The sequence below is a fragment of the Poeciliopsis prolifica genome, unplaced genomic scaffold (assembly GCF_027474105.1).
Source record: "Poeciliopsis prolifica strain line A6 unplaced genomic scaffold, Auburn_PproV2 SCAFFOLD029, whole genome shotgun sequence".
NCBI classification, from domain to species: domain Eukaryota; kingdom Metazoa; phylum Chordata; class Actinopteri; order Cyprinodontiformes; family Poeciliidae; genus Poeciliopsis; species Poeciliopsis prolifica.
Genome location: NW_026562404.1, coordinates 3,308,593 through 3,334,460, shown reverse-complemented (window position 1 = coordinate 3,334,460; position 25,868 = coordinate 3,308,593). Strand labels below are relative to the sequence as shown.

Genomic DNA, 25,868 nt, shown 5'->3' with positions numbered 1-25,868 from the left:
TCTGCTCCGGTTGTGGGTTTTGATTGCTTTTTGTTTGTCACATGAAGCTTTAGAAGCATGCAGGCCCTGTGTCATCACATACAAAATAACAGGTAATCTAGTATTGAACCCTGCCGGTCTCCAACCACTCTCCAATCTCTCTGCTTAGCCTTTCTATCCCTTGAAGATGGTTTCAGGCAGCTTAGTGCACATCGATTGGACGGGGACTTGGTGCAAAGGGAAGTGTGAGCAGCCAGTAGTTGGGCCTGCAGCTAACTGAAGCCCTGCTGCTGCTTAAAACGCAAAGAGGAGAGTGTCTGCGGTGGCGGCCTGAGGACTGTGTCCCAGGCCATTTGTGTGGGGCAAGCAGCCTCACACCGGGTGAGCAGACATGCCAGATCGATGTGAGCCCTGTGGCTGAGCTCACACCACTTCTCCAGGCCCGGATAGACTCCTCCAAGCCTGTTCTCTCTTCTCATCCACCCCCACTCCATATTGAAGATCCTCTCCTCAGAGAGCATGCACATCGCCAGGAGGGGATCAATAGGAGACGGACACAAAAACTGCCTGTATGCTTTGCATGCACATGCATGCAAAGCACTCTGATAGCTACTACTTATGCAAAACAACATGTGCAACTGTTATACATCTGCCGCCACATTAAAATGTGATTTTTCTCATCCACACACCAGTATCCTAAATACCTATTGGCTCTCACCGCTGCATGTCTCCTTATTTCCCTTCTATCCCTCAAAATGGAACCTCAGCATGTGTCCTACAGCCTGGTTGCCTCATCAGCTGCAGAGAGATGTGATTTAGCTAATTTTAGATGTGAGACGGTAATGATTTGTTTGTTGCAGCATACAGAAACAAATGACAGACTTACAGTGCTTCTGCGTTTCATCGTTGATGGGGACAGCCAGTGATTCTTGCTCCAGTCTTCTCTGCTCTTTTAGGATCAAGAGCGTTGTGCGTTTTGAAGCGTTTTAAAGCTGCAGAGCAGATATATACTACACAAACACACACGAAGCTCAATGACCAGGCTTCCCAATTTCCCTTAACGTTCAGCCTCACTGATTGTAGTCATATAAACATTTCATTTCCTCAGTGATTATCAGAACTTCAAGTTTCCACATTATGTTGCATTAAACGTCGTCTTTTGAGACTTTTTCACGTGATGTTGACATACATCAATATATTATATTAGGCAGTCCCTCTTTATTTTTTGCAAGTGTGGAAATTCACACAAAATCAATTTTTATCTTACAAATTTGCATAATTGTGAGATTTTTTTTTTAACAGAAGCAGGGCCTTTTGGCTTTATTTCAAGATCTCCTGTAATTAGCTCCACCCTTCCCCCCATTTTCTTTCCTGCTGAAGAAGAGCATGACAAAGCGTGACGCTTCCACTGCCATATTTTATGGTAGGGATGGTCTGTTAGGAGTTATGTATAGTTTTTTTTTCCTCCACATATTTGTTTATATTTTCATATGACCTGTTAAGTGAAAACATGACAACTTATGGCTAAATATATTTTAGATGTGGGAACCTCTTGGGATGGCACTTAATGGCAGTGCATCATTCGAAAGGGAATTTTTTAATATATATGTTGAACAATGTGACCTTTTGTGCAAAGTCTCATTAAATATAATGTCCCTCAAAAACTGAGTTTAATATGTAGCTTGTTTGCTTTTCTTTATTTGGGTTTTTTAAATATTGTTATTTTGTGCAAAAATGATTCAGATTTGATAAATATTTTTGTTTGGCAATTTGTTCATTTTATTCAACTAAACCAGATCCACATTTCACCATGATTTTAAAGGAGTAGAATTGACTCTTTTGTAAAAACAGAGAGGACGAAAAGTGTGGCAACATTTTTGACTTTCTGATTGCTACATTTGAGCCTTTAATAAAAAATGTCATTATTATTTATTTAACAAAAATATTAGCTTCTGTGATTTCACATTCCAGGACCATTTCTTTCTCATTAGGCTTTGAAGAGGTTGGTTTGTTGTGAGAATGCAGACTGTGAAAAAGCCAGTAAAATGTTACTCATTCGACGTTGGACGTCTGCCACTGCACATTAGCAAAACATATCCTCTGAGCCGCAAAGGCTAGCCGTCAATCACTTAGCTGCTTCTAGTCAGGCAAACATAAGGGACAAGCCCTGGGAATCATTTCCTGTTGAAACACGGCGGTGTGAATCTGTAGCCTGCCGTTAACTGAGCAGATCTATTTTTAAAAGAGCCTCTCTCTGCTCTGCTCTCTCTTCCTTTACGCTAGAGACTCTGGGAAAAGAGCTTTTTAGTGAAATCCAACCACCTGCCGACTGCTAAATGAGAAAGCGTGGGCTCGGCGAGAAGGAGAGGAGCGGGGTCGACGGAGGGGGGGTTACTGTCAAAGAGCCTCTGTTTTCCCCCAAGTAGCTAAGTCAGCTGTAGACCTGCCCCTATTGTAGAGAGCTGATGGTATCGCTTGCCAGGTATTTCCCTTTGCTTTTCTAGTGAGAAGTCGGACTTGTTGGGTCGGCGGAAGGGAAAACAGGAAGGAAAGCTGTGGAGGAATCGAGTGTCCTTGCACCTCCAGGCCTTGTCTACATGTAACACCAGCCTAGTGGGAGCGAGCCAGCAGGAAGCAGCGAACAGACAGCCTTGGACATTAGCTGGTGTGTCTCTACAAGCTGCTGGAGTCTGCGCAGGATCAGATGAAACACCTTTATTATTCTTCCCTTGTCTGCGTTAGCTGTTCCATGTCGTCACACCCTCTGTAGTTTCATTATTGCATCCATTGTGCTGCTGATGAACTAAGCTGTAGAATTGACGGAAATTTGACACTCTGTGTAAACTTTGAAAGATCACTGATAAACCATCAGAAAGACGGACATGCTTTTCAAAATAAATCGACAATTTACAATCTGACAGTTATTAGTTTTACCTCCGAGCCCTGACACCGTCTGCGTTCACATCATTGTAAATGTGCAGATCCACTGTAGGGCCATTACACCAGAGGAGCTTTGTTGCATGCTTGCATGTTGATGCATGTGTGCTTTGTGTTTCTTTTTTTTTTTTGGGTTGAGCCCAGCTCCACTTTTAACAATGCAGGTGCATCCTGCCTCCTGCCCAACTCTCACCACCTGCTAGTATGACTTAAACAAACACTTTGATTTTAATAAGCCTGTCTCTCATCCTAAAATATTCATCTCCCCCCTCGCCACCCTCCGCTGCCGTGTTTACAAAACACTGCCTGTATACGTCTGTGTTCACGGTGCGACTCATTCATTGTTTTTTTGGCTCAGAGAAGTAAAAGCCTGGATGATGTTATCAGGAACTCGCCCCTCCCCTCCCCGCTGCTGAGCTCCAGCAGCAAATTAAGCGGCATCGTATTTGTTTCGAAGTAATGCACGACTCTTTTGGCTGAGGTGTGTTTTAGATCAGACACGCTTGGCAGCCTTAAGAGAACAGCAGCCCCGAACAAAGAGTTGGAGTCGGGAGTGTGTGACTGTGTGTGTAGGTCATAATATTCAACATGGCGTTGCTCTTTGGAGTCAGCGGTGACAGTGTGACCTCTGTTCCTTTGTTCTTTCCTTTCCACCTCGTCTCCTGCCTCCATTCCTCCTGTCTTTCCCTCTTTCTTCCATCGTTTTCCTTCCTTCTCCTCCCTCGCTCTTTGTGCCTCAGTTCTCTCCCTCTCAATGGTTCCTATTCTTTCCCCTTCCTTCATTCTGCTTTGTTTTCTCCTTCTTTCTCATTGTTTTTGGTTTTCCAGCCTCCTTGTGTTCCAGCTTTGTTTTTTTGCATCCTTCTTCCAACATTGTCCCCTTGTCTTTCTTTTCTTACTTGTTTCATTTCTTTTTTTGTGGACTATTCCTGTTTCTTTTTTACTTGAGCTGCTCTCTTCCGTTCTTGTGTGATATCTTCCATATTTTTCCTTTTCTGTCCCATTTCATCATTTTACTAATTTAAGTCCCGTTTCCCTTCATTTCCTTCTTTTTTCCTTCTTTACCTCCCTTTTTCTTTTCTTCTTTTTACCTTTCTTTCTTCACTTGTTCTTTCATTCTTTCTTTTCTTTTACAATTTTTCTCTTTTATGTTTTTTACTTTCCTTCCTTCTCCCCTTTAACTTTTTTCCTTCCTTTTTTTAAATTTTTACTTCATTTTACCTTTTTTTTAATTCTGTTTTTATTATGTAGCCTGCTGTAGGTCTACATAATGATAAGGATTGAAAGATTTGGTTCTGTAAAACTTGTAAATCGAGCATTAAAACGCTCCGGCGCCCAGTCAGTGGGAGTGTGGAGCCTTTGCTCCGTGTCTGGTTTGGTGCGATGGAAGCTGAACTTATTGCTGCTGAAGGAATGGGAGCACTCCTCTTGTGAAGGTCCTGCTGTGGTCTCCCTCCTCCTATGGTGAAGGCTCCATCTACACACCAGCATGCACTTCAGTCTTTAAAAAAAAAAAAAAAAACATCCCCCACACGTACACCCACTCCACAGCTAACCCTCTATCCTCCCTCCCCTCTTCACCTCTCCACTTGAGCGAGGAGACCCACTTCCAAAAGCACAAAATGGCAGGAATGTTTAACAATCTCCGACGACCGTTGAGGAACCAGGAGGCCCGTTTCCACCGTGTTTCCTCCTCATGGTGTCTCCCCTGGAGCCAATTCCTTTCCTTTTTTTTTCATTCTGACGGCAAATTTTAAGGTGCTAACTTTGCTTTAACTTTTGAAATTCATAGAGTTTTGCCTTGTAGTCGCCTTCAGAGAAATGCCCCAAAGCGGACTATGCTCTTCACTGTCCAAAATTAATTCAAAATGTGCTTTTGACGTTAGAAAAATGGACTGCCACGCTGTCTGTAAGTGATTAAAGTAGATCCCTGTCCCCCGCCCTCGTCCCCCACCGCGGCCACCCCCCAACTATCTTTTTCATTCTCGCTCTCTCTCCTTTGTGCCTGTTGATGTGCTCATGGGCACAGACACGGAGATTTGGCTCCTCTAAATGAATTTGCCGCCAAGGTGAGGGGACACTAAACCCTAATTCCCCTGATTTGACTCCTCCGAAACATGTCATCTCCTTCAGATTAGTCTCTTTTGTTCTCCGACCCCCTTCCATCCCTCCGCTCCCTCGCCAACTTCCCTCCATCTCTCACGCTGCCAGTGTTGCTCACGGATCACACAATAGGACTGATGGACATTTTCATTCATGTTATCTTGTAAATGACTTCCAGGGATGCTGTAAAAGGAGGACAGGAAGAGGCTAGGAGTAAGAAAGAGATATAATGCGTTACTCAGACCAAGCGTGGGCGATAACCGCTCTCCCCCCGCCTCCTCCTTCTCATCCCTCCCTCCGTTAGAACAGCTCATTCAGCTCACAGCAGATAACAAGCCCACCCTAGGGTCTCACACACATGCAGACACACTTAGAAAAAAAAAAAACAAAGCAAATGATGTCAGGGATGCTCTCGTAACACACCAGCACCTCTACAAAACGGTATCTTGGGTGTCAGGGCCATTTAATATCTCCCCCTGCCTCCTTCTCCTCTGCCAGCGGTAAGATAAACCACAGCCGGATCGATAGCCGTGTTGACACAAACAAATAAATAACAGATGATGGCAGTGTCAGTCACTGAGAGAAGTGGAGCGGGGGGGGGGGGAGAAAAAGGTAGCTGCAGATCTTTTGTTAATTCTTCAGCATCAGACCCGCTCAGCGTGTGTTTTTTGGTGAGATGAGCGCCAGCAGTTTGTGTTTGTCACTGTAAATCTTACCTCTGTCGGCTTTCTTTGAGGCAGGGAGCTCACAAAGACGCGAGCTGTCGTAGCAAAAACCGGGAGCTTGCTTGGTTGTTTTTAAATCAATAGGAAGCAATATAGAGCTGGGTTTTGTATTTTTGTATCAGACGGAGCAGGGAGATTTGTCTTTTCTTTACCAGTTTGGTTTTGCACACTACAATACATGTGACATTAGCAGCTTGAAATCTTCCTTTTATAGTTTAATAATACCCGGTTGTGTCTGGAGAGTGCCGCATCAGGGCTTAGCCGTTTCCTCTTCCTCCTATTTTCTTCTCAGCAGAGTCCGTCCTCGGGAGCGTGAATGTTTTTGTTAAGGAGATGAGAGTTCACGACCCGACCGTACCGCCAGTCACATTTCATTCAACAACACGGCCAGCTCCTCTCACTGCAGGACCGACATCACTGACCACCGTTTCAAAAATGGATAAGAGACAGAGGGTGGATTGTTTTCTTTTGTTTTTTTTTTTTGTCAATCTAATCCAAAGCTAGTTAGACATAATGTGTTGGGGATTACATATCCTCTAATTTAGACGTGTTATGCTACAGCATCATTGGAGTGGGACGTCTCTGGTGGTTACGATGCGATTAATGCATCACATTTTATGTGATCATGGGAGAGAATCAAGAGAGCATCTGAAAGACAAAACGGTGTAAAAATTGGCAAAATGAAATTTATATTTCATTGCAGGAACATGTTCTGACATTGAAAACAGCATTGAACTCCAGTGTTTTGAGCAGAGAAAAAAAATAGCAAGGTGTCAAATATGTTTTTAGCAAAAATGATCCAATTAAAATGTGTTTAATATCAATAAAATAACAAATAGTGTATATCTCACTGTTTTAAGTTGAGCAGCAATTCTCTTCGTTTTGGAATCTGTTGCAACATGGACTTTTTAAAAATGATGGGATTGAATTAAAATCTGGAGGCAGAAACACTCCATGTGGATCTGGGGTGAAACAAAGGCTGCACATAAGGAAAAGTACATCATAGTCTTTAATAATGTGAGTTAGGGTCTTTGCAGCCGTGGAAGCGTGGAGAACTTGTCGGGGTTATAAACTTTTTAAAATAGCAGGAGACATCAAATGTAACTCTGGTGGCCTCTGCTAGAAAACTGCAGATGTTATCGGCGAGCAGGATAATGATGCAAACTAGATGACCAAAACAACACAGAAACGGTTCTCCAGACGTCAACTCAACCTGGTTTAGTCTCCACCATAAACCACTGACCTACAGCAAACCTGTGGGTGTGTATTAGAGAGGACCAAAACCAGAGAGGGGTGTCCAAAGTTTTGCCTGCCTGGATGCAAATGGTTGAAAGAAACAGAAATATTTTTTATTTTGAAAAACAATGAATACTGGAGACCGGCGCCAGTCTCCCTTGCGACCCTGCGTGGATGAGGAGCTTGATGTTTTTGGCCCATGTGGAAAAAGTGTTGACACCACTGATACAGAAAGTTTGAGCTCTGAGAAACAGTCAAAGATCCTTGTGTTTGTCTGCTTCAACATTGTCAAATGGTCCAGAAGAAAACTTGATGCTGTCCTGTCACGGTTGTTGTAAATGTTGATCACAGGATCTCCAATAATTGTCAAAGGGTGATTTTTCTTAAGCAATTACTTTATAATGGGATGAATACACTGGGAGCTGGATTTGTATTACTATTAATATAACTACATCATGAAGTAAAAGATGATTTTAAGACCTTTGACACATCTTTGCAAGAATTTCCAGTAAATGTGGGTGGCACTTTGAAAATGATCCCAGAAGATGTACTCAAAAGTTGATTTAAAATGCGAGGAAAATCGTCGAATGTCAGGAAATGAGTTGCAGGTTTGGTCCCCTCCAAGGTCGCCTCCCTGGTTACGGCCATGTGGCGATGACTCGGTGGGGGCGGTGGGGGTTGGGTGGGATGAGGTCGAAGTCAGTGTTGCTCACTGGTGTATAAACGGAGTGGAACAATAACATAATTCCCCTTGAGCGTAATGTTTGCTTTGGAAAGGCAACCTTGTAGCGCTCCAAAAGTCTTTAATCCTATTACTCGCATTCCAATTGAATTTGACTTGAGGAGAAAAATGTCTTTTCAGCAGAGGTAACGGCACAAGAAATAATGCATTGCCGAGTCTGACTGCTTAGCATCATGAAAGCTCTGATAAGTATGAAAATCATTTCTAAAACCCCTTTTTCTTCCCATTTCTCACTTGCAGATTGTGTGTACATTGAGAGTCGGCGACCCAATACTCCATACTTTATTTGTAGCATTCAGGATTTCAAGCTGGTGAGTAGATTTTTATGTCTGTTCTTTTTTTTTTTTCTTCTTCTTCTCCTAACCTGAGATGCAGTATAAACCAATGAAGCTGGTGTTTAATGCTGGAAAATGGCTTTGCGTTGCTTGTGCATGCGGCTTTCATCCGCGCTGATTTCAAAAATGACTTTTCGTGTCGGGTTTTGTTGCCCGGACAAGTAGGACGGCCCTCTGGGAGTCCGCTTTGAATATTTACCACATTTTCAGTCCACTGCAAGTAGTGCGTAATAATGCTCCTACTGAAAATACAGATGTTTGTAGATGCACTTAATTGATTTAATGGAGGAAACCCTCACCGGTTTTAAATTGATTTTTTTTCTACAACCTAATGTGACCAAATTACCTCTTTCCTTGCATAAAGAAAGAAATTAGTTTTTAATTTGCTGCAAGAATGGCTGATTCATCAAGCTCAGTCAGTTTAGCATAGAGCGGATTGTTTTCTAAGCAATAGGACATTTGTACACTCACACACACACACACACGCACACACACACGCTTGTAGTTTGTTGTCTCGTACTGCGTTCTCCGTCTTCTGAAAGGAACGCTGCATGTTAGTTCACCACAACAGATTGGTCTTTGTTGTTGCAGATGAAAGACGGTGCATTATTTTTGGAGAGATTCACATACTTTGCTTCACTGACACACATGAATCATGAATATTTCAGGGCCACATGCCGATCATGCAGAAACTCTTTCAAGTAGCGCGCAGCATGATCTCAGTTAGCTTTTCTGTCCCTCTGTGTTTTATCGCCATCTGTAATAAAGGATTTCTTGATGTCAACTGCTTGTTTCTTCTTGACAGCTGAAAATTGCACAAAATGTATGTTTGACTGAACCTGAAACCACACATGCAGTTTTGTTTGTTTTTTTTAACAATTTCTTTCTGTCTGTGGTCACGTTTTGTGGCTATGAAACTGTATTTTTAAGGCCAAAAATATCAGTGCTGTTTGCATTTTCATGCCACTGAAATGTGGTGTCATGTCTGAGCACCACAGGAAGAATCCTTAATATAAAACGTGGTGGTGTTAGCACCATGCTGTGGGAATAGCATTAGTTCTGTAGTGACTATGCGGTGGCGAGAATAAATTGAGCTAAAAACGTAGTAGCCAAAGCACACTTTGAGATGGTAAATACAGAAATATTTTTGGTTGTATCTTGACCAAAACGTTAAAAAGTCCAGAGGATCTTTCTGGATAAAGCGTGTTTTAAATGAATGAAGGTCAGCTGTTGTGTGGACAGGAGGTTCTAAGGTGAGCCGTGGGACTTGCAGCCAGCCAGCAGTGCGACTTTAATCGGATTGTACCTGTAAAGTGCTGAGTACCGCAAGTTCCCCTTTCTCTTGCACGCAGAGTTTAGCATGAAAAAAAAAAAAAACTACAAACCTGCTCCTTGATTAACAGGCTCCGGGGAGGCACAGGGGCAGTTAGAGGTAATTGTCCAGGGAGAGAGAGAGAGACAGAAAACTGGCTGCTTCAGCTGACCTCTCCCTTCAACTCTCTGCATCCGTCTCTCTGTGACTCCCTCCCCAAGTCCATCTGTAATTAATGACCAGCCATCTGCATGCTTGAATGTGTATGAGCAGACTACTCTCTTGTTCGCCTATGTTAAAACAACAAGCCCTGCTGGCTTTTTAAACAACTACAGTGTTCTTCAGTAACTTCACTTTGTCACATGGTGACAAATCACAAAAAAGGGCCGGCTGCTGCTGCTGCTGCTGCTGCTGCTGCTGCTACTGCTGCTGCTGCTAGTGCAGCCAAAAACTCCCAGATTTTTTTTTATATGGGCCTTGTTAGAATAAAAGAAATGTTTGACCACTACACTGTTTAGCGCAGCATAATGAGCAGTGTCATCGCACTCGTCCTTGTAATGATACATTAAAAAAGGAGCAACAGCAGAAACCATTATTCTCTTTTCCCTCGTCTCCCCCCTTCTTCTTCGTCCTTCCCCCACCGTTTATTTCTTGCCTCACAAATTATTGATTAACCCCCTGCCATTCATGGTGTAACTGGGCTTCAGAGGCACAGCACAGAGAAAGAACATTTTATTGGTCCTGTACCAAACAGCCCCATCAATATTACCCCTCTTGCAACCATCTCCATTTTCTCATCTATCTGATCCAGTCTTTAAGCTGGATCAGATAGTTACTTGTGTTCTCTATCTAATGACCTGTGAATCCAATTAATGCTATGTATAAACCATCACTGTGCCGTGTGGGGATGGGAGCGGTGAACAGGCTGTGTAGAAATCCGCATACTTGTCTTCATACCCAGATTCGCTCTTCTGTACAAAAACTTGGACTGTCGGCAATAACATGCAAAAATAAAATAAAATGAAATAAATAAGAGGGGAGGAACAGAATCAATTCTTAGATCATGATTGGGGTCAGTCTTGACTTGGAGGACAATCATTTTCCTCCGCTTGTTTACTCAACAGTGGCAGCTGCGGTGACCACTGTGACCTCTGTGACTTATTGATCCGGTTATATAGATTTCAGCCTCCTGCCTTCCTCCTAACATGTCTGGCCGGCTACAGAGATGACCACTGGGAAGACATTATTGTCCTTTCAACAAAATGTTTAACCTTCTGCTAAATCTCAGCCTGTATTTCAGTTTTAATGACAACAGACAAACATTTATTATTTTAAACATACCAAGTATCAGTTGTTCAGATGGTTTTCTTTTTGTCCGCAGTACCGATCCAAGTTACCGAGCATTTGCCAAATTGTGTAGATTGAGTAGATTTCATGAAGATAAACAAATAAGTGTCGTGTGTTCCTAGTTGTGTATTCAACCATTTGTGCAATTTTTATGTGAAACGTAACTACTAATTATTTTTGGAAAAGCCATGTATCAATCTTTTTGTAGAGCCTATTTAAAATATATATATGTAAAATATATCTAAAAATGCATTTGTTGTCCTTGGTGCGGTTTATTTCTGGGAACAGAAATAAAAAAGACTGGATGTTGCTTTCTGCTATGAGTGTCAGTACTTATTGAGGCATAGTTGGTGTTTAAACTATTAAAATAGGCATTTAAAAGCATTTTTAGGGAGTATCTTTAGTATTATTTTTGTATCCCACTCCTGTAGACATTCTAGGCTAATGTTAGCATGTTTGCTCTTTGCTGTGATATGACTCATTGATAATTCAGGTCATACCATACAGTGTTAGCTATTCATGAGCTGACTATACTTACTAAAAAGCAACTCCTGATTAATATATGTAGTGTTTTGGTTTGAACATCACAACATTTGATGACTGGTGTTTCGGCAGCTCTGTAGTCTGGAAATCACACATATGAATAGATGCAGCAGCCAGCACAATCTCCCCTTCCCTCTGAAACATTGTAAAGACTAGAAAATATAGTGATTGAAAGTAAAACCTTATACTATATCAACAAAATTAGGTACATGTTTTAAAATATAATTTTGCTAACTGCGGATGTAAAAACAAGCTGTTGTTTTTTTAAATTTGCCACACTATTGTCCCTAAACAAGTCACTGAGGGGATTGGCTGACTAAATCACAGACGGTACAACAGCAGCAAGGTCTGAATCAGGATTTCCCCGTCTAGTATATGAATGATTTATATATGGAAACTGTAGGACATTTTTATAATAAACACTTGATTTGTAACATTTCTGCTTCCTTAAACGCACAGACTCATTGTGATGATGTCATTCTCTCTCGTTGTGCTTGAGGTTAATTGGGGCCCTTCAGTCCTCGATGCCTGGTTTTGATTACTGTTGTGATTTTTGTAATTAGTTTACCTTCTCTACTTAATGGAGGAACATTATTGAGGTGAACGTTTGTGTCACAACTGTCTGATAGATCTCCTTACCGGTTGTGATTCTTCAGATTGTTGCTCGACTGTCTGGTTCGGTGCAACACGGTCACACACAGCAACGTGCGAACCGCTTGTAGTGAGCGCCGAGTCTTTAGACAATGAGGCAGCGACACCTTCAGCACATCTTTCCTCCATCCCTGACGTCACAGATCAATCTTCCTTCTCTTACCTTAACAATCTCCTCTGTCTCCATCCCTCTCTCTTTCATCCATCTGTCTCTACAACTCATCCCCTCTCCCCTCCTCCTCATCTGTTGTCACTCACCCCCAGCTCCTTTTCTTCCTCCTCCTCCTCCTCCTCCTCTCATCCCACGTTGGAGTTATTGTGTCCATGTCCTCGACGCTCATTGACCCTCCTACCTCTCTCTCTGCTTGTTTCTAACCTCATTTGCTGTTATTGGCCAAGTCAGCTGTGTCCTGTCCTCCCTCCCCTCTTTTCTTCCCCACATCCTTCTCTCTCCGTTTCCTCCCAGCTTCTCTGTTCCCCCTTCCTCGTTCACTAATGGAGTGATTGCAGCATTTCTCCCTCTGGGAACGAGGGGATTGAGGAGACTCACCAAATCTCTCTCCCTCTCTCACACACACACACGTTTGCTCTCCCACTGTTAGCCTCGCACACACACAAATCTCCACCCAAAGATCTTCCTGCTTCTGGACATTTAATTAGAGCCACGCACAATGCAATTATCTTGCCACAAGTCCATCTTGCATGTTGTAGGTCTGAGCAGCTTAAGGAGACAGAGGATTTTCCCAGTCATATTACCAATGAGGAACATTTGTGCACGTTGTATTTACACATTATTTTCCCGTTTAATCGGGCAGTATGTTTATAATTATCAGAAATATGCTTGGGCTTTCTCTCCTCTATCAAATATGTTAAAGTGAATGTGTGAAATGTACTGCTTTTCTTTTTTTTTTAAAGCTCTCTGCGCAAGCTGGAAACTAACTCATCTATGGTTTTAGCTAATTTATTGGTGTCAGTCTAATTTATCAGATGTGTCAAAACAAAAATGGTGCTTATAAATCACTACTCATGCTGATAGTTTGGCCGTTTATCTTACAGACAAGATTTGTGGAAGTGGATTTGGCTGTCCTCTAAATGTCTAATCTGTATTTTTTTTAAATTGATTTTAACGTGTGCCAGCTTTTGTCTCTGATGCTTTGATTTGTTACTTTATTTACTAGCAGTCCAAAAAGCATGTTTTTCCTAACCACTAGCTATTTTTGTGATTTTCTTTTTTTTCCATTTAGCTTTTTGGTCTAAGAAGTAAAGCGCTTAAGATGCTAAATTGCTAAATGTTCTGCAGACTTTTTAATAGAAATAGTAATGTCTGAGGCTGTTTTTTATGCCCAAATAAGATGAATAATAATAATAAATCCAACCTTTGAAAAGTCATTCTTTCTATGATATTTGCTCAATACTAAAACCTAAAACACTCTGGTAAATCTGCCATTCTGAGGGTTTCCTTAAATGAACAACTCAGAACTTTTGTAATTTGTCTGAAGCTTTTTTTCATTGTAGATCTACTATATGTACTTAAAAATAAAATGTTTTTTTTTTTTTTTTTGACCTGGACTGCTAGCTGGCTGTTTTGCAAGTAAACTTATGAAAACTTTGAGTAATGGTTCTATTGTGAGAGCTCAATAAAGACATCAGGCTGCGGTGCTTTTAAACATTTTTCATCTGTTGCTGCACACTTCCTGTCAGATGACCACTGACATGCCGTCAGTCCACTCATCACTCTATTTAAGCTAATGTTGTTTTGTACGTCTGTGGTTGATAAGCCACAGGCAGTGTGTGTGTTAGCAGCTGAATACACACTGGCTTTCAGGCTCAATATTCCCAGTAGTTTACCAGCTAATTCCTGCTTATTATTCTTATGTAAGACTTAATTCTGCGCAATAAACACATTTCATGTTTTTACTGAAATTTATCAATCAGCGAGATCAATGCCGGATCAGGACATACATTCACTGTCTGCAGGGATTGTAAATGTTCTTGTATGTTGACATGGGACAACTTGTGCTGTTTTGTTTTGTTTTGTGCATCAACTGGATGTTTATCCCACTTTTCACCGCTGATTATGAGCCGAAAGCTCATCATACCGCCTTGGAAAAAAGCCACCTATTCAAACCCCACAATTAAAAATGTTTGATAGAGATGCAAATATATGTGCATAAATATGCATTTTTAACATGAGCAGCTATTAGTTTTTCTGCAGACCTTGACTTCCAGGCCTAATGGAATCCAAAGTGCTCTGAATTAGCTTAACAATGAAATCCACAGGCTAATTAACTTCTGTCCATCACACTTGCAGATCAATGAAAACATTCCACTCGATGTACGTTTGCTGTCAAAAAAAGAAGAAGAAAAAAAACTACTTTCCTTCTTTCTGTGCTCTGATTTCTCCCGTTATTCACAGTAGCGGTGTCAGCGGTCTGTGATGATGTGTGCTGCGGGAAGTCAGTGAATGTGACAATCCTGGACTGTAACGCTCAGCTTCTGTACAGACTAAGAAAGTCTCTGGTCGGTGCCGAGGCGCTGAGATGATGGGCTCTGGATGACTAGACAGTTGTTGGCTTCTCTCTTGTCACTGCCTAGAAGCGGGAATTTCCCCCTCTTTATCTTCCCATTTCTCCTCCTCGTGACCACCCCCCCCACCAAGCCCCCGCTGAACATTTGAAATGCAATTATGGATCAGTGAGCACCACCATCAGTCGCACTTCTTGTTAATATTTATCAAGTAGAGCAGCAGCCGCTGCCATCTCCTGAGAGAGGGGCGCTCCAGTCATTAGAGGCTATTTTCTCTCTGTGTGTGTATTTGTGTTCGCTCCAATTCCACAGTCCACTCAGCTGCTGTGAGCGAACTAGTACATTTCGCAAGCATTAACATGTGGGCCTTTACAGTGTGTGTGTTGCTGTCTTTAAGTGTCTGCTTGTCTTTGTGCTCTGTGGGAGGAAGCGGCTTTGACAAGGGCATCTAGCTGTCTGTAGACGGGGCCGGCCAGGCAAGCTGGCTGCAAACTGCTTGATTGAAGCATTCTTCCTGTCATGTTTACCTCTGAATAGCAGCCTTAAAGCAACAGAAACCAAAGCACAGCAGCTGCTAAAATCTGAACATCCTTTCACCGTCACCTATATTCAAATTGAGTTGAGGACAGAAAACCGGTGCCATGTTTTTGTCTCCTACCTGCCAAACGGATACAAATCTATTTACAGCTTGAAAAGCAGATTTAAGGTGTACAAAGCCTTCTGAAATTATTAATAATTCTTTAAGGGTGCATTCGCACATACCTGTTTAGTCTGTTTAGTCTCGGTTCGGTTGACGTGAACTCTGGCTCAGTTCGAATCCAGGCAGACCAAACAAAGCTACAAAACCAGGAAGCGGACTAAAGTGCAAGGCTTTCCAAAGATAAGTCAAACAGTCACTAAAATCTAAACCCACTCCATTTTTGTTTACATTTGTTGAAGAAGGAAGTTGCTTTCAGCTTCTTCTTCAGAGGTTTTCATGTTGTTTCGATCTTATTTTGCACATCATGTCATTTCAAAAATAAAAAAAAGCAAAGTCACAAATTAAGATCAACCAGTTGAAGTCACCTGTAAGTAATAATCTGATTCTCGGTATAAACCCAGCCAGCTGACATGTGTTGGCAAAAACTACAGAACAAAAAACATGACCATGGAGACAAAGGAGCACGGCAGATTCTGTCTGGCATATTAAAATAAACCAGTTTTTGAGACGTGACCATGTGGAGAAAGCACAAAGTGTATAAATACTTTCTTGGGGCACTCCATTTGACTAATAACTAACTTGAGTCTACTGGCGAAGCTTCTTTTATTTTACGGTGACGTCACTTACAATGTTACATTCGATTATTACTCGTCTATGAGGCATGACACTCTACTAATCCTGCCTTTTTTCCATTCTCTCCTCCTCTGTCTCTGCACACTTGAATTTTCACCGAGGTGAAGCCTTTAATCCATTCTTTGTAATAACATTAGGTCATTTAGCCGAGGTGACGGGGTCACAGGCTGCAGCAGCTGCTGTTTCTGTGCAAACACGCTCTTAGGCGGTCGCGGCCTGCAGCGCCGTAAAGTATTAGTCCTACTCTGGTGTCAGTTTGCACGCTTGGATCGTTGCTCAGTTTAGACTGAGACAGGCATGCATCTCTCAGACAGCGCCAGAACTTGGTGTCTTTAGGGAGGCCGATGAGATTGATTGTCCACATGTGCATGGTGATAAATTAACACAGCAGCCCAGTCCAGACCCGGATGGGGCTGCGTCCAGCCCTCTTGGTGGGCTTGAGCACTGCACTCAGTCCTCACTGTGGCTTTCCTGCCGCCTCTTTTTATCTTCTTGGTCCGAAAGCTCTCTTCTTTCTCGCCCATTTTTATTTATTGTTTTTCTTGTCTGTCCTATGCTTTACCTAAATGCTGCTATGGAAACCAGCTGTTCAGTCGTGTCTTTCTCTCTCTCAGATAAACTACCAGAGGAGAAATCAGAACAGAGTTTTAGGTGTTGGTGTGATGATTACTTTCCCAGATGGGGAGTGGGTGCAGCCTGCAGACAATGCAGGGGGGTTGGACCTCGCTTTGCTGGAGGGGCCGGTGGTCAGAGGCTATTTAAAAGCTCAATCAATGGCCACCTTCTTGTTAGTCACTAAATTATTCATCACAAAAGGCTTCTTCTTTTACTTTCATTCGATTAGCGGTTGCAAGCTTCACAAAGATTGATTCGCGTTATACAGAAGACACCGAGCAAAACTAAATAAGAGTTTTTCTTCTGGGGGGAAATATTCATCAAAGTTTCACTCCTGAAGTAAATTCACCAAGCACTCTTAATGCAATGTGATGCATCGTTGCATTTTATCTTACAGGCTTTATACAAGATATCAACCTCTCAGTCATCTAGGAGTGTCTGAATTTCAATTTGTCTTATCTTGTGAGTGCAACTCCTCCGTCTTGTCTGTTCTTTTTTTTTCCTTCATTATTTTAATGACCAGAGAAATGTTCAGCAGAACTAAGCCGCATCCTGGATCGTCTGAAATCACCAGAAACACAAAACAAAACTCGCTTTTCTTTCTTTCTTTCCCCGATCCTCCACAACAAAGACGCCTCTGAGGTTGTAAATTATGCCCACCTCTCAGACACTGATCATGCGCCGCGGCTCCGTTTTGTGAAATGCAGTTTGGTTTTATTTACTTTTTGCACAGATTCAGCCCAGAAGTGGGAGACGCAGCACTGAGATTGTCATTTGTGTTACTCTAAGCAGCGCAAAGATCAAAAAATTGATGTCTTGTTTTCCTGCAGGAATGTAAATTGTGGATGGACAAAAGATTCTGTGTGTTTTATTAAAATCACAGAAATGATTTCAGTTTTTATTCGTAGTTGCTAAAGGTTGAACAAAACACACAGTATTTTAATGACACAGGCAAAGTAGTTTGATTTCTGCAGAAAAGCAAAATCACTGTAGATCCAAAACATGAATAGGTGTTCTGTTTTTGGGGTTGGTATTTTTTTTTTCTGGAATTTGATTCTTTTCAGCAACAAAAATATGATTTGGTTCACACTTTCTTTATTTCGCTCAAGTTTTCTCTTTAGTAAAGACCACTGGATGTTTGTGGTGGTAATTAATATTAAAATTAAAAGCAATAAGATAACTGATAAAAATAAAAAACATTCAATTACAACCAAAAATATTAACATTTGTGGGATGTAAAGAAAGAATGCATGGCTTTCAAGCCTTTCTGATTTTTTTTTTTTACAAATTAAAATCTTAACACTATAAAAATCCAGAGTAAAAGGAGGAGTTTTTCCCTGAATCAGCCTTTGTTGACAAACAGCAAGTTGTTTCACTGGGTTGGATTTGAAGGTATCAGAGTAAAGGAGGTTAAATAAAAATACAAGCCACACATTGATGAAAATGTTTTAAAACCGTGTATCATTTTTCATTTCTCTTCACATTTATGAGCTGCTTGTTGTTGTTTTATCTCCCTGAATCCCAATAAAAACCTATTTGTAAGGTGCTGTGGTTGAGACTGGGGCTTGAATTGTAGACAAATCCTCTCCCCTCGCCCCTCCTCACTTTGTTCCTTCAGCGTTTTTGTTTTCAGTGTCTCAGTAGCTGCATCGAACATTGCTCCTGTCTCTTTCTTGGTCACCCAGCACTGAGTAAGCAGACACTAAACACATTTGTGTGGACCGGTAAAGCTTTAATTGGATTGCCCTCTGCTCTGGAAATGGAAGGCTAATTTTATCCCCCCCCTTCTTCCACATTACCTCTTTCTTCTGTCCCCCCTCATTTTTACCTCCTCCTTTTTCTGCGTCTACACCTTTTCCTCCCCCCTCCCCTTTTCTTCCTCTCTCTCTCTCTCTCTCTCAGTTGAAGTAGATATCTGGCGTGCTTCGCCACTGGTTCTCAGCTCAGCTCGGTGTAATTTCCAGCTTGTCCAATGTGTGACATGCCAATAAAATACGAATGAGAGAGAACAGGAGAGGAGAGAAGAGGAGGGGCGGAGGCTGCAATGCCGTGGAAGTGGAGATTTACAGTGGTATCGAGTTCACACGCTTCCACTAGGGTCCTATTTTCCCCCCCTTCTCTTTCTCCATTAAGGAACACATGGTGCAAATTAACTCTTGCCAGCAGGGAGGGTAAAGGGAAGGAAAGAGGGAGGAAGGGCATCGGTCAAAGAGAGGAGCAGACGGGAGAAGAGGAAATTTCAAGGATTGCTGTGAGGTCTGAGGAATGTCCACGCTCTGTACCTTGAACCCGCAGCCTTTAAAACAACAGCAACATCCCCACAGGCTTGCGATCCGCCGCGGCTCCCCTGCAGCACCTCTGCAATCTCACACAGACCCGCTGACATTTTGTACATGTGTTGCAGCTTGACTCCCAGCTCACCCCATCTATCCTCCATCTCTGGATGCTTGTTGATCTAATGCAACACAACTGGCGCACATGTGCTGGCGCTTTGATCGCGAAAAGAAGGATCTCTGTGTGTCCAAGGATCACTCATATACAGTTTCTCAAAGCAAAGGCAGCCAGGATGCACACTACTGTGCAAAAAACCGTGAAGCCACTTCCAATCTCTTTCTGCTCGCCTCGATCGGACCATCAGCTGGATGTCGACTTCTCTCCTTTCCTTCTTTTTTTTTGTTTTCAAAACGTTTTCGCAAAGATGATCTAAAAACGCTGGTAGCTGTGTCCGTATTGGGTTTGTTGCAGTGTTCTATTTTTTATTTACAGATAATGGATATTGTTTTATGATCCGCTTCAATCTTCTCCACACATCTTTGTTCCTGACCTTTCTGCAGAGTTTCTTGGTTTTCAAGATGCTGGTTATTTCCTAACGCTGCCTAACAAACCTCTGGCCTTCGCTGAACAGCTGGATTTCCACTGAGACTAAATCACACACAGACTCTTTCTGAAGGCCAGTAGTTTCACTGAAATTTATTTAGAGGTATCACAGTAAGGTGGGGCTGTGCACAACCAACAAAACGCAATCTAAAGCGCTTAATTATGAAGTGGAGTGAAATTAATTGTTTCTCAATTGTGTTCCAAAAAAAAGGAAAGCAAGCTTTACCAAAACTTTACTGAAAAAGCTACTTCAAATTTTAAATTGCCATACAGTTTTTTTTTTCAGCTTATAATTTTGGTCATAAAACCTCAGTGAAACATGTTTAAGTTGACTTAAAATGCATTCCTGCCTAAGTTATCAATGTGCAAAAACAACAATGACTAATCCCTCGATTTTAGAGACCTATTTGTTTTTTTTTTGTTTTGTGTTTTATAGACTCCAGAATTGTGTACGTACTTAAAAAGAAAAAAATAAAAGAGCAAAACAACAACAAACCAAGTCAGTTCTTTTCGGAGATTGTCATGGACTGAGAATAAAAGGAAAACTTTTACGAATGTGGCTTGTGGTTTCCGACTGATTTAAGAAATGAAAAGTAAAAAAAAGAAAAAAAAAACCTCTCCGTTGCTTTTTAACACTCCACACAAAACAGCTTCAAAGGTTTTAACTTATTCTGTCATTTCAGATCATACCTGGGTACTTTAAAATAAAGCAGAAAATCACAACCCAATAAATGTTTTCCGGTTTTTGTGAAAAGCAAAATGCACACCGTCTTTTTTTTCCCACCCCCAGACACACAGGAGGAGGATTATGTATTTTCCAGGCGGTGCGTCACGTTTCCGCCCGCTGTGGTTGGCGTAGCATGTGCTTTGATGGGCGAGTCTAAATTGTTTTTGCCTGTCTGTCACTGCCAGCGGATCGACTGAGTGAACCACAGCTGCCAGTGCTGGAGGGGGGCGCTTCACCACACTTGTGCACACTCTTTATTTAGTCTGCGGATAGGTGTTTTTTTTTTCTTTTCTTCCCAGACTGAAGAGATTGCACACTTTATTATTCCTTCATTGTCACTCCGAACCACCCTAACCTCTAAATTCCCCTCCAACGCGCTCTGCTCTTCGCAGGAACACACCTCCGACTGACTCTCGCTTCTCTTTCGAATCTTAATCTCTTCCAAGCACTGCTGAGATCCTACTGAGATTCCACAGCAAAGCCTGTTTGTTTTTTATTTTTTGCCTGAGTCCTAAAAGTGTGCTACAAAGCAGCATAAACACATCCGTGATGGTAAAGACATTTCCTGGCATCAAAGGGCCGAGCTGCGCTATCCCCCTCAGTAGCTGTATTCATTTCTGCTCCCGCCACGCTCAAATGCTCTTTGTTCCTCTCTTTATAGGAATGTACTTAACAGTTCGACTGTGTTGTGTTTGCGAACAGAGCCGCCTTTGTTCCAGCAGGCGGTTAACACTTGTATACAGAGCAAAAGGGGGGAAAGTCTGCATTATTAAGCTCAGTCAAATTAGCAGAACCACTGTTTTAATGAAAAGGTTTAAAATATGCAGACCTCCCTTAAGACTCTTTCTCTCTCTGCTTAAATCTCTTCTGTCTTTAGCAGAATGTAAAGGCTTCTTTCTCTCCCTGAGTAGTTGTAAAGACAAGCTGCTGCATTTCACTCTTGTTTGGAGCTCAATTTTTTCTTCTTTTTTTTTCATGTTTTGATCCATTTAGCTGCTAAAACAAACTGAGTGGGTTTTAAATTCTTTTTGAAGCAGCAGCAAAATGAGGTTGTTGTGTCAGGTGCCCCCACCAGGCTATTTATTTAATTTCATTTCTTTTGAAAATGTTCGGATTTTTAAGGCTTTATGGTTGGTTTTCAGGTATTGATCTTCCAATAACGCATAATTATCAAGTGATATTTTCAAGTCTCCTGTCAACTTGAGACATTTTTTAACTCAAAAACATGGCGGGCCACAGGGTGAATGATTGCCGAGTCCCCCTCAACCATTGGGCTTAGCACAGTATAAAAATAAAATCAGAAGAAGATGTAACAATAAAAAAATGGTGAGATATGTTTGCATTTCCTTTGGGCTGCCAGAGAGTGAGAGAGAGCAGGATTTGTAACAGGGAACAGGAAGGCTGAATGGAGTACAGGACAGTTTCTCTGCTTAGTTGCTTTGAGGATTTGGGAATGTTGGTAGCATTTTGGAAATGTCAGAGGTCAGGTGAGGTAAGGATCTCCAGAGAATGGATCATCTACATTCTGTGAAAAATGTAGACATTTTCTAAACATATTTTTGCACTTGCTTCTACGAAATAAAATGTGATATTCAAGTTTTTGGAATATTCACCACATATTATGTTCCGACAAACATCTTTTCAAAAAGACTATCATTACATTCCCTAGAATAAAACATTCCTTTTGGAGCCTGTTGATCATTTTGCCTGTGTTTTATTTCAATATTAACTGAATTATAGCTGCAGATCTGAGCTTTACAAAAGAACGGAGTTCAGAAACCGGTTTGATCTGGCTTCTCCGATTGTTCTTGTGAGATCTCTATCATTCTCTCTCTCTCTTAATATCGCTCTGCTTTTATGTCTCTTCCTTGATGTGGACATCGCAAAATATTTTGGCTCTCGCGACAGAGGACGACGCAAAAAAAGAAAATAACACTCACACTTCTGGTTCTTTCTTCACACTCCTTGTCAGGTGAAATGGAATGATTTAATGTGCAACCCTGTCAGAGCGGCTAATGGAGTCGGCGTACAAGGGCAGAGACTCTCTCCATCAAGAGGCGGAGAGTGAGGAGGAGCGACCAAGGTGATCGAGACCCTCGTCTTTCCGGGTTCACTTCGTGGAGAGACGGCGACCTCTCGTCCTCTCCTTCCTGTAGAGCCGAGTTGTGCAAACATTTACTCAAAATGCGTACTTCAGTTGTTGAGCATGCACAGTGAAGCGGGGCTTATATTTACACTTTTCTATCGGCCGGCCGGTGACAGGGTCTGGAGAGAGACGGAAGAAAGTTTCCATTTAAAGTCTGGTTCCCAGAGAACCGCGCTGAAAATAGTCTCTTTTCAGTCACCAGCTGATTTCTCTCGGCTTTTATGGGAGTATCTTACTTACCCCCGCTGTAATCGGGACTTTTAAAAAATCAGTGAGCCCCTTTTTCTGGACAGACAGCAACTTTATTAGCTTTGGACCCGTTGACGACATTTAGTCCAAATAACAGGCCTGCTGCCGGTTATCGAAACGGAGAGAAATATGAAAGAGAAAGTACACACTGCCCGTACTTCCACCTTTATTTGCACCTGTTAACATTTTACACCCTGTGGGCCCTCCATCCTGGCCATCATCTTCCATCCAGATCCTGTAATACATATAAAAGTGGCAGCAGCAGTTATTCTTGTGAGAACATGTCTTAACAGCCTTGCTCATGCGAGGATTGCCTTTGCACAGCAGCAACTGACCATAATTAGGTGCAAACAGTTTGTCGCCATGTGAAAATGCCATCTAAATGCCAAATGGCAACGAGGGCGTGTACAATATATGGGACCTGTGGCCCGGTTGCTTTAGACTCCCGGCTGGGTTGTTGCTGGTGCCAGAGAGAGGCTACAATGAGATAAGTGCCCGCACTCGCTGAATCAGCCCACACTGGCCTTTGTTCGCTGAACAGACTTCTCCTCCAAAACCTTTCATACTTTGGAGGCTATTGTTAGCGGAGCTGGCATATGGTGAACAGCAGCAGAGGGCTGGTCTGCTAATTATTACTCCGGTCTGGACAGATGAGGCAACAGCTCCTGATGTTTGCACGGTGCAGACGAGCCATACTTTGGTTGTGGACATGCGGAGTGTTTTCAAGATTTACAAGGGAAACCTGTAAGCTTGCACCGTGGGTCTTATTTCAGTTTGAGGATTGGTGGTTTGAATATTTCACAGTGAAATGGTACATCTCTTTCATAAGTGCTGGCAATTCCTTCTACATAAAGACATCGTTTAAATTGGGCCATTCTTGTTGTTTGAAGCTAACAATGTGAATGAACCAGATCTTTGCTGTTGTGTTTCATGCTTAGGAATGAAGTTCAACTGATTCCAATTTTATTACATGGTAATACACCCAACTTTGTTTACCCTGCTCAGAAAGCGTTGTTCCTCCCACGGTCTGTGTCTTCTATTGTGTTGTGTTAAACCATAAATGGTGTTGTCCCCGTGTGATTCGATCCCATCAACAAACTGAATTGTAGGCAGCGTTTATCACACCGGCCTCTAGGTAGTTGAGTAAATATTCCATATCAATAATGGCAAATGTTGCAATAACAGTATGTCTTGAGATAAATAAATTAAAAATGTATGAATTGGTTTCGTATCAAAATGAAAAGTAGTCTTAAAAAAACTACTAGAAAATAAAAACATCACCAAACTTTATGGAAAAGTTTCCCTTTGGCTAATTTTTTGGCAGTGAAGCAACTTATTTAGTTTGTAAATTATGTGTCACTGCATATATTCCAGGCATAGAGCACCTGAATGCATAGCATCTAAATTATTAGCCTAGATTTATTGCGGTTCCTCATGAATTGCACATAGCACACAATGACTGACACTCAGTTTCACTTTTTTTTTCCCACCGCATTGTTTTTGTAGTCATTCAGAGCTGAGATCGAAATACAAATTTGATTACTAGTGCACCCCTAGTGGCACGGAGTTGAATTAATATTTAACCTCCCTGATCTGCAGCCGTACCTGGTTGATATTTGCTCTTTTGAAGTATGTGTATAGTTTCGACACTCATTCCTAGCTGTCTAAATGAGCAATGTTGACTCAAGCGGATAGGCTTATATTCTCTATCTGCTGGGCGCTGCACCACAGCTCCTTATAAGGAGGTTGTATTAGCGCTGTGTGCCTCTGCACAGAATCACCAGGTGTCTGGAGTCCACCTGTCAACCTCTACCACAGTCCTCTTTAACATGAGCCATGGGGAGAGAAAAAAAAAAAAAAAAAAGACAAACCACCATAGCAGATTCAGCTTGATGCCAGATGGCTTATGTGTTATGCTAACATGCTGTAACAGCCGTATTTATTGTGGTAATATGTCACGCTAAGCTCGGCTTCTTTTTTTTTTTCCTCTTTAAAGAATGAAAAGAAGCAGTGTTTTCACAAGGCTGGTGCTGCAGCCGCTGAACTTTATAGCCTTTTAAAGTACAGCCCGGCTACATTTCCCCGCATCCCCTTCCAAAAGGCTCTAATGCTTGTGTTTGCTGCACTGTATGTGAGCAGCCTGTGTAATCACTCCTAGCTGGCGGGCTCTGGGGGGGAGGGAGGGCAGACGGAGAATCAATGCAGTGGCCTGTGAAGAGTGGAGAGAAAGGAGAAGAAGGTGGAGGAGAAGGCTGATCAATATCTCACCAGCAGGGTGGGGTAATATCCACTTCACGCAGACACGCCAAAAACAGCGAGGACTGTGGAAGCAAGGCTCTGTGGAGGTGGGGTGGGGGGGGCGACAGAGGAGAAAGAAATGAGAAAGCGAGGGTAGAGGAAGGAGGGGCGGCTGTAAAAAGATGCAAATCTCCCTGGCGCCGGTAAACAAGGCTCTGTGTCAATCAAGTCGCACATTCAGCATTCTCCTCTTTCCCTCAACCACTTCGATGCCTGCCCATTGGCTCAAGACGTTGGTGGAGGGGCGTGGCTTTCCGATGGTAATGTATGGGCTGCCATGGCACCATGGCAATGATACCCACTGTGCCGGAGTCATCAATAACCACGCCCTGTTGGGTTCCACACACTGTTAGTCTGTGTCTGCCGGATCATTCAATCATCAGCCGATCATATCGCTCTTCACATGCAATCCATTACGCTCATCCACTCTTCCAGAGAGCCGGCTGTAAGGGGGCCCCACGCAGCCCTCCACACAAGGACAGGTGGACGTCAATCACAGCGGCACCAAACGATGAGATTCAGAAAAGAGAAAGAACGAGAAAAAACGACAACAAAACAGTTTCAACGTGAAGCATCTTCATTCACAAACCCCGGGTTGCGTGCCCTTCAACAGATCTCCTGCCCATGCTGATTGCACGACGTAGCGAACTGTGTCTCCCTTCTGCTTGATTTCACTTCAAAGCCAAGGCTGGGCTGCGCCTGAGCGGGGCTGTTTAGAGCTGGGAGACAGGATGTAATGGCGGACAACTGAGCTGTGCGCTGTAAACGGACACTTCCTCTGTGGTGGGTAGGAAGTCCCCGCCAAACCATATGGTCACACTGGGATGCGCAGATTATATAAGTGTGTGTGTTCATTGGTCTGAACATGCTGATGCTTTTTTTTTTTTTTCCATCTGATCTTAATTACAAACTGACTTCTTATCTCCTCTTAGAGTTTTTTTTTTTTTTTTTTTTTGAAGAAAGCACTAAATGTTTTTGTCTGCAGGAAAATCTTTACCTCACTTACCCCATCCTGGACAATACTGCTGCTGCTGCTGCTGCACAAAGCAAATGCAGTCAGTTTGCAAGGGTGTGTGTGTGCGTGTGTGTTTGCATGTTGAAAGAACGCCTTTTGATTTACAGGCAGGCACAGATAAATGGGCAGAGAAGGCTTTGAAGTGCACGATTTGCACCGAGTCGAGATGTTT

General features: G+C 42.4%; 1 protein-coding gene across 3 annotated transcripts in view; it reads left to right on the top strand.

Moving 5' to 3' along the window:
- Nucleotides 1-25,868, top strand: part of rerea (arginine-glutamic acid dipeptide (RE) repeats a) — a 169,542-nt gene that overhangs the window by 78,537 nt on the left and 65,137 nt on the right. For all 3 annotated transcript variants that reach the window (XM_055049881.1, XM_055049882.1, XM_055049880.1), the window contains exon 3: nucleotides 7,963-8,033. In XM_055049881.1, the coding sequence (XP_054905856.1) occupies nucleotides 7,963-8,033 (71 nt within the window). The remainder of the gene's footprint in view (nucleotides 1-7,962; nucleotides 8,034-25,868) is intronic.